General features: G+C 46.2%; 1 protein-coding gene across 2 annotated transcripts in view; it reads right to left on the bottom strand.

Moving 5' to 3' along the window:
- Nucleotides 1-9,102, bottom strand: part of LOC107267108 (neurogenic locus Notch protein) — a 40,653-nt gene that overhangs the window by 17,560 nt on the left and 13,991 nt on the right. The window contains exons 3-5 of one of the 2 annotated variants that reach the window (XM_015738372.2): nt 6,396-6,667; nt 5,745-5,940; nt 2,689-2,822 (exon numbers count right to left, since the gene is read on the bottom strand). In XM_015738372.2, coding sequence (XP_015593858.1) covers nt 2,689-2,822; nt 5,745-5,940; nt 6,396-6,667 — 602 coding nt within the window. Of the gene's footprint in view, nt 1-2,688; nt 2,823-3,479; nt 5,428-5,744; nt 5,941-6,395; nt 6,668-9,102 lie in introns of those variants that run through there. The other variant, XM_015738373.2, reaches the window with a different exon arrangement.

Here is a 9,102-nt window from a genome sequence, read left to right as displayed (position 1 = left end):
GGTGTTGTTGTTGTTGTATCAATCGGCAAATCCCTTGCCTCGGAAGATCAAAACTATACACACTCGATCGTATGTATATATATCTATGAAAATAATATTAACATATTTCCGTGGCGATTAATCCATTAAATCTCTAATTTATTAATCCCCATGTAAGAATTGTTACGTTACGTTATTTTACGCTGCGATAGAGTGCAGCATTGCCTATTGATCGTGGGGTCGGAATTGAAATAGAAAAAGGATCAATCGCGGGTAGGTCGATCGATAAGGATAGCCCCATCGGGAATGAGAATGAGAATGAGAAAGGCCAGTGTGGGAGTGGCATCCGAGAGAGACAGAGAGAGAGAGAGAGAGAGAGAGAGAGAGGGAGAGAGAGAGGGGGGGGGACGTAGCTGCCGGTGGGAGAAAGATGTTATTCGAGATGACTCTCATCCGAGAGAAGCAATAACACAGCGCACTCTCTGTGTGGAAACGTAAATTTTCAGGCCAGGATTTAAAAGAGAGAGACGTTTATCTATAGAGATGATATACTCGGCTTACAATTAGTATAAATGGCCAATACGATCAGCGAATTGAGAAGACCAGAGGCTGAGGCTTTCGGCCCTTTCTTCTTCATTCCCTCCTGCGAATCATCCTGAGAACTCAAAATTTAATTTCAACAGGAAAAAAAGTGAGTGCGCTATTCCGAAGCAGTTTCGCGTTTCTACGTGGATGCCTGTCGATACAAATCACAGCCGACTTTGAGCGTTTCTCTCCTCGGGCGAGGACAGCTAGCTCCTGCATCGGCCAGTTCAGCGTCCAGCTCCCAATTCTCGAAGGCCGATTTTTTTTTTTTTTTTTTTTTCATGGACGGAGGATCCAACTGTCAAACTGTCGCGGAATCGTCGATTCGCCGAGATGCATTGACAACGAACGTACTCGGGGATGTCAAACGTCTGTCTTTCGCTGCAGCTTCGACTATTTAATTTTCTTCCTATAGATCCTTCGATCCCCGTTCTATTTCCTTCTCGTTGCCTCTTCGTCACTGTGGCACACTCTTTGTAAATGAGAGACAAGGAATGAGAATTCTATTTGGAGTTGGCTTCCAGCAGTGACAATTGGTGATTCTTCTGAAGGGAGACTGGATACGGGCCTGGATACGGGATGACTATATATTATAGATTATAATACGTGCACAGTTCTTCTGCTGGCTAGGAAATACAATGGACCTGAAGTGTGCTGCGAAAAAAAAAGTACAATGCAGCAAAGAGAAAGGAGAAAAAAGAAGAGGACGGAAGAAGAAAGATAAGGCAAAGCGTTGTCTCTCGAAAGAATTCAAAGATTGCGAACAGAAGGAGCAACGAAAGAATGGAGGAGCGGCGAAACGGAGCAACAGGTAGGTAGGTAGGTATAAGAGAATCAACAGGTTGTTTCGCATGCCTGCCTGCCTGCCTGCCTGCCTGCCTGCCTGCCTGGTTGGTTGGTCGGTTGGTTGGTTGCCTGAGTTAGCCGTGGACTAGTACAGCCTCGCCAGCCTACCCTCTCTCTCTCACTCTCTCTCTCTCTCTAGCCTGCACTCACCTTCTATACCGCTCTCATTCACGCACATGTATTTTAATGTGCATGCTCACTGTCTCGAGTCCGGATTTAAACCAGCAATAAAATTTGATAGACGGGCCTCCACCCACAATGATTCTCATACAGCTCTGATTCTGAAGGACCGTCGATGGATTCTGCGCCAAGTGCAATCCGTCATTTGTATCATCAACAGTTTATCAAGGTTCAAGAGTTACGATAATGTGAAGGAAAACTCGGCATTTCAATAAAATGAAGAAATGAAAAGACGAAGTAACGGAAAGAGCCTGACTTGCATGAGTATACTCGGGGGGTCAAACGGGGATCAGGCACCGCCTCCTGCGATCAGTTGGCGCTTCTCTCTGGTGCACAATAAGACGTCTTTGCAACGTCAGCAACAAAAACTCTCCGTGACTTGCGGAAGGCAAAAGAAGGCAAAGGAAGGCAAAAGAAGGCGAAGGCGTCACAAAAACTACATTGTTCTCCGATAAACCAACAGAGCGCGGATTGCGTAGCCGGACTCGTCGCGCTGATAATTCAGAGAGCTCAGAGAGAGTCAAAAGGGCCACGAGGTAAGACGTGGTAAGACGAGGTAAGACGCTGGAGAAAGGCCTGGCCAAAGGCCTGGTCAAAGAAGCTAAGGAGAGTGACGTGGCTACGAAGAAGCCTAACGAATCACAGCTGGAAATTATCTTTGGACATTGGTGACATGTTCGTGGAGAAGGGCGAATGATGACGGGAATGATGTACAGGAGGAAAGGAGGCAGAGGAGCGAGGGAGAAGGAAAGCAAGAGGGCTATATAGGTGCGAATGAGGCGTCCCTGGGCCAGTGGTCCGCCTGGGAAAAGAATAGAAGAGTAGAAGAATAGTAGAATAGAAGAATAGAAGAATAGAAGAATAAAGGATTAGAAGAAAGGAAGGCATACAGATTTTATGATTTATGTGGATTAAGGGTAGCCACGCTCGACTCCCACCTTCGCGCTTACAATTAAAACGTTAACCCTTCAGAAGCTGACACTTGCGAGACTGTAGCGTCTTTGAACGCAACTTTCAAGGCTCCAGGAGGAGAATCCTCGCAAATTGCTAATAGGTCAATACGCTGATGCTTTGCAGCATTCGATTATTATAATGTACCTTCTGGGCAGATGCATTCGTAGTCCAGCTGGTCCACCTCACGGCAGGAACCCCCATTGTGACATGGCGACGGGTCACAAGGGATGTACTCGTTCTCGCAGTTCTGACCAGTATATCCGCTGGTACACATGCATCTGAAAATTTCATAAAATCGTTTTTAACGAGAAAACAAAAGTTATTCGTTTCTTTATCAATCTACGATTTGCAGCGATAAGCGCTAAATCCAAGTCCGCTTCTATCAATTATTGGCATTTCCCGAAGATAATAAAATGAAGGAAGAATAGCACAAGTCGGATCTTCGAAAAGGATTATCCTTCGGCTAATTCTGATACATTCTAGTTCCATCCAATAGCGGAATATTTTTATTCATTGAGAGACGAGAACAAATCGATAGAAAGTATCACTGGTGTATCTCATCGTCAGTATAAAAAAAAAAAAAAAAAACATTTCAAAGCTAACAAGTATTTAAAGATGCCAATGAGGAATAGAGTCCCCTTTACCCTGGTACTGGGTGACAAGCCTATATTATTAGACGTACCCATAAATAATGTCGCTTTTAAATCTGTTCAATAATTTAAAAAAAAAATTCACATTGCATATGGATAGCCCTAATACGGGTGGGCCTTTCTATCGCGCTTGTGTTCACGATTCCCACACCTTTCCCGCTTTCACAGCAATTCTTTAATAGGTGGAAAAAAAGGCAAAACAAAATGTTCAAACTGACTTTCCGATAGATACCAATTATTTTCAAGCTTTCTTTGCGCAAAATATTACAATCTACGGAAGTATACCTCGTCGAAGTTGCAGTTAATGAGATCACCAGGAGCACGTTCCTGAGATTCATTTTCTTGGAGATTCTGATTATCTGCGAAACAGTCGGCAAGGCAGCCTCTCTTCATATTTGAATATTTTAAATTTGTAGAAATCTATTTTTGCTATCATCCATTCCTTCTTCCGTCATCGGCGTGTTCTTAAATTCAAATTTCTCCACTCTATCGGATCGTGCAGTTTTTTTTCCTTGAAGGAGCAGCAAAGAGACGAAAGTATAAAAATTGCTAATAGAGAACATCCGACGAAACGAGAATCAGCAGCGTCCCCTGCTCGGAATGTTTTCAAGATTTCCAGCCAGGGACGTTGTTTCTTCGACGCGAACTCTTTACGCCGGCAACAGACGCGGGCGACAGTTGTCGATGTGACATAATTCAGCAGTAGATACGATTGCACTGTCCTATTTTTTCTTCCGATTCGATTCGACAATCACACTACTTCGGGTTTCGTCCCCGTCTGTTTACACTTTTTCTTCCGTTATTCGTTTCACGTAGCCGTATTTTCATTATTATCAATATTCACATCGGTGTTCACCGTCTACTTAAAATAACTCGTTTTCTTCTATTTATAGGATGGACGATGCACAATTCACTATTATTCACTAATCAACATCTATAGATACGAAATGTCGTCGACGTCACGGAGTACATATTTTAACAGAGCTTGCAGTCAAGTTATATGCACTATTGATTGTCAAACGGATTAAACGCATTAGGAAAACGAGCAACGACAGAGTACCTATAAAGAGGAACAGAAAAACGTATTCAAACGAGAAGGCAGCAGCAGCGTGCTGTAACAAGTTACGGAAGGTTTGCGTGTCGATCGTTCTTTCGAATTGGCTTGAAGCTAGTTGACACTGTTTCTGGAAGCGTAACGAGTTAATTTGGTACGACACTACGAACATATGAGACCGTGAGAGAAGCTTAAAGTCTTCCGCGTTACTGAAATTACGAAGCGATTAAGTACGACCAGTACGACTTTCGAGGAGAACCGCCGTCAAGAACCGGGAGAGCACGTACCGTTCCTGAAGCGCTCACAGGCGACTAGTCTAATCTTCTGAGGATCGCTGCTGCGATGGCGCCACCAGTGCGCAATCCTCCCCACCTTCGAGCTGACGAATGCGCCCTGGCCGGAAAGTCGGCAGGTCGGCGAGAATCCTTATGCTTGCTGATGCTCTTCGTCGGGGAGGATTACAAATTAATTATGAAAGAAATAAACAACGAGCGCTTTTCCACTGGCCACCTTTTCGAGTTTTAATATCGAGTGATTTTACACTCGTTCTTTAAGACGTAGGTATTTAACTGCTGACGAGTGAGAATGGCGAATAACATAGCGAGTGTATGCGCGGCGGTTGTTGTATGTACGTGCATTTGAGCTCCAAGATTAAGAAAAGGACTATGAGAAGAACGTCAGGAAGCAAATCGAAGATGACTTGGATAGGTTCGATAACGAGAATATCGAGAGCTCGGGGTTAAAGAGCAACGGGAACGAGAAGAGAGGCAATGTCTGATAGCGGATTCTGTGGAACATTTTCCTTAGGAATTTCCTCACTTTTAGTAACGAGAATTAAAAATAAAATAGATTTCACGTAAATTCCGAGTCTACCAAAGTCGTTTTCCTTCTGTTGTCTTAAGGGAAAGGATCTTACGACACAACGACGCCAGACCTGACACGCACCTCGCGCAGAACGTGTGCTCGGACAACGTAGCATCGAAAACACAACGAAATTCCCACAGAGTCCATTCTCCTCGTGCACGTAGGAATGATATCTGTCGCTCGAACCAACAGCAGAAACAGGTTTCCCGATTGGCCGAGATGTTTCGTTGCTTTCGAGAAACGACGGTGGTGGTTCAGGTGAAATATCACTACCGGATTTGACCCTGTGTGTCGTCAACTAACTACACAAAGAGTACATATATAGCGGACTGTGGTCGAGAGTCGAGAATCGAGACGCTCACGTGTCTCTGTAGACGCATCCGGACATCCGCAGGCGTGTACGACGGAGAATCAGTGCAGAGGCGCACTAAAGGCGCACGCACACGCGTCCAAAGGAAGAAGAAGCAGCAATCGTGATTGCTCACTCTCCTTGGCCTTTGTATTGCCCCGATGGACGATCGAGCGCTGCCGTCGCGCTTGGCGCACCAACGCGAAGTACGTTAGTAAAGGAAGAAAAAGAAAGGAAACAGGATAGGTATAGGCGACAGGAACGGGAAAATTGGCTGACTTACTTGTAGGAACCGTGGGTGTTGTGGCACGTGCCATGCGTGCATGGATTTGTCTCACATTCGACAATGTCATCGGCACAATTCGGCCCCGTGAATCCGGGTGCGCAGGTGCACCTGTAGTTGTTCTCGAGCGAGTGGCACTCGGCTTCGTTTCTGCAGGGCGACGAGGCGCAATGGTCCTGTCGCTCGCAGTGTTCACCTGAAACAACACGCAGTCTTCATCATCCAGCATCATACAGCATCACACAGCATCCAGCGGAGCAATTCAGATTACATGTATATCCTCCTACGACCTACATATAATTATAATTATGTCAAATCGTTACTCCCCGTACGCAAAACGTGATCTTCCTTCTTCCTCCTTGCGAAGAGCGAGCGAACTAACGAAATATAATATATTAAGGAGGTTACGGATAGTCTAGAGAGGAAAAAGGACAATAGGGAGAACTATTGAGTAGAGCGAGCAGGAGGCGAGGAGACACGCTTCTCTCCCTCATCCGACGTGAGAGACGTGCGCTGGGAGATTTATTTGTCAAGGGCGCGTGTCGATGGTGTCGGTGGTGTCGGAGGAGCGGGGGAAGGAAAGGAAGGAAAGGAAGGAAAGGAAGGAAAGGAAGGAAAGGAAGGGCTGTTCAAGAACTAAAGCCAACTTACCAGTGAAGCCAGGAGCACAGGTGCAGACGTACTCGCGAAGAGACCTGAGATTGCAGGTCGCGCCGTTCAGGCAGGGCGAAGAGTCGCAGGCGTTTTCAATCGGGATCTCGCAGAGGCTGGCGGTGAATCCCACGGGACAGAAACAGGAGAACGAAGGCGTCCCGCCGCCGATGCTCTCTCGCACTCTGCACGATCCGCCATTCTGACAACGGGGTCCCGTATGACAAGGATTCAGATGCTGGCAATACTCTCCCACGTACTTCGAGGTGCAGCTGAAACGGTAACAAACAAGAAGAACAAATTAATTCTCATTCTCTAAAATCAGATCAATCTACAGATGGGTTTCGCGTATGGTCCAGCGTTCCATGGGCATTTTCCACCGTTCTTCGGTTGCAGCTTTAGGACGCATTGGGACTCCGTTATATTACCTAGTCCTCGTGCTTATGGGTCCGTAATAGTGGCTACTGGCTACTTGTTTGTATTTCTATCAGACACACGGAGTCGGTCAGTCCGTTTGTCGATGCCGGCCAATTAATTCTTTGTTAGCAGCCCAGTAGAATATAAGCTGGTCCGACCGTCGGATATCTTGAGCGGCTCGACAATCAAAAGTCGTATTTGCTTCATCTATTAACGCGAGTCTTTCTTTTCTTTTTATCACGAGAAGTCCGTCTATTGCCTTTCTTTGCCTTTCTTCTTCTTCAAGAATACGTACGGAAGAATATGCGCCAACGCACCGATCTCCCACCAAGGATGGCGGGTTTCATTTAATCGAATTATCACAACCGTAAAGAGCTGAACAAAGAATGGAGAATTGAGAATGACACGCACTGGGGGTTGTCAAGGGGGAGAGAGAGAAAGAGAGAAAGAGAGAAAGAGAGAATCATAAGAATCATAAGAATCTTAGGAATCTCCAAGTCATTCGGTTTCAATTCATTTATTGAGATCCAAGAACGTACCTACGTTCGAGAGTAGGGAACAAGAAATCTGCAGAGTTTGTCAGGTAGAGCTAAAATCATTTGGGCAATATGATTTTACGATGCGTATGTGCGCGTCTGGCGAGTAGAGTGGCTGGTTCTCTGTCTCCAGGTGCATCCCGGACCTGTGAATCTTCTCACGAGGCCGCACAGCTTATTTTTCCACTTGGTGGAGCACTCGTTCGCGTAGCTTTTAAAGTTTAGAACTGCCTGGACATGCCTCGAGACTGTTTGTTTTCAAGTGTCGCGGCGGTGCGAAGAAGCGTGACGACGCGGGACGACGCGGGACGACGCGGGACGACGCTGGGGACGTGGCGCTACGCCGCGAGGAATGATTTAGCGCAAGAAAAGGCTGGATAGTTGGGAACACTGTGCGCTGACGGGGGATTTGGTGGAGCACATCCACAGCGGGGGCATCCTATCGACAGGACTGGCGGATTGACCCTATGCTTTCTCAAATTTATTGTCTTTTCCAAAGTTTCGGTAATGGGGAAAATATAGATCGCGCGCTTCTTTGGACAACTGGAAAACTGGAAAACTGAAAAACTAGAATAGTGTACAAATTTCATTGTTCATTTGGATGACTTGGATGACTTGGATGACTTGGATGACTGAGTGATCGACGGTCTGCAATCTGCTCCCCTGCTCATCTTCGTTTTCTTCTCTTGTACGTCAAAGTGCACTACATAATGGGTCCGGTCCTTTTCTCCGCAGGACGAGCCAACGGCTGCTCGTCACGTGTGTCTACGTATCGAGTGGCGAAAAAATCTTCAGGAAAAAGTAGTTCCCCCCTCCCCCTCTTAAAGCAATAAACTTTAGGAGCCGTAAGGCGGATTTTCTTATCTGTTACTCAGACGTTAAACACTTCTCCGGAGGTTACTTGACCTCACGAACTCAAAGTCAATGAGTTATTAACTCTTACTGATATATCAGCCACACTTGACGGTTACGAGAGACGATATATTCAGCCCCGCGAGAAATACTTCTCCTCCATGCTATAGTTGTATGACAGGAGGACAGGAGGACAGGAGGACTTAGTCCTCCTGACTAAGAGCAAAACTGTACTACTGGGCTAGTGGATGTGTGTGTGTATATATATATATATATAGCAGCGTCGCCCTGACAAACGGATCATCGAAAGACACCAACACTCTGTCAGAAAATTCTTTGCAAGTCGAGGATTTCAATTGAATCGTTTCCTTACGTATGTAGGAAACAGCACATGCAACTCAAATAGGAGAAAATAAATGGAACGCTCCCGACTCCCAACTCCCGACTCCCGACTCCCGACTCCCGAGGCTGCTTTTGTCTTATTTCAGCTTTCTGCTAGCGCTGATCGAGTCAGGTTAGGTCCACATAAGGCTTCGAACTGCGTCCACGGACTCTCTCTCTCTCTCTCTCTCTCTCTCTCTCTCTCTCTCTCGCTCTCTCCCTCTCGAATAAGAAGGAAGCCACTTTTTGTGCAAGTCCCGCCGCCACTGCCACGCAGCGAAGGAAGAGGTTGGCAGGTCGCGATTGCGCTGGTACGTCAAACGCGAAGCTTGATCCTGCCCAATTATAAGTTATCGGCATTATGCTGGCTCCTTTCGTCCGCAAGAGGTAATACTCAGTATATCTCGGGAAATAGCATTAGTCATGCTTTCCCGTCCTGAGGCTCGTTCGTACCTCGTTGGTTGGAGTGTTGTCTAACGCCATTTGTTTGGTCACGTATTCGTGTATATGCACGCACGCGG

The sequence above is a fragment of the Cephus cinctus genome, unplaced genomic scaffold (assembly GCF_000341935.2).
Source record: "Cephus cinctus unplaced genomic scaffold, Ccin1 Ccin1_scaffold0342, whole genome shotgun sequence".
NCBI classification, from domain to species: domain Eukaryota; kingdom Metazoa; phylum Arthropoda; class Insecta; order Hymenoptera; family Cephidae; genus Cephus; species Cephus cinctus.
Note: the sequence above shows the minus strand (reverse complement) of the source record. Positions and strands in the feature narration are given on the sequence as shown.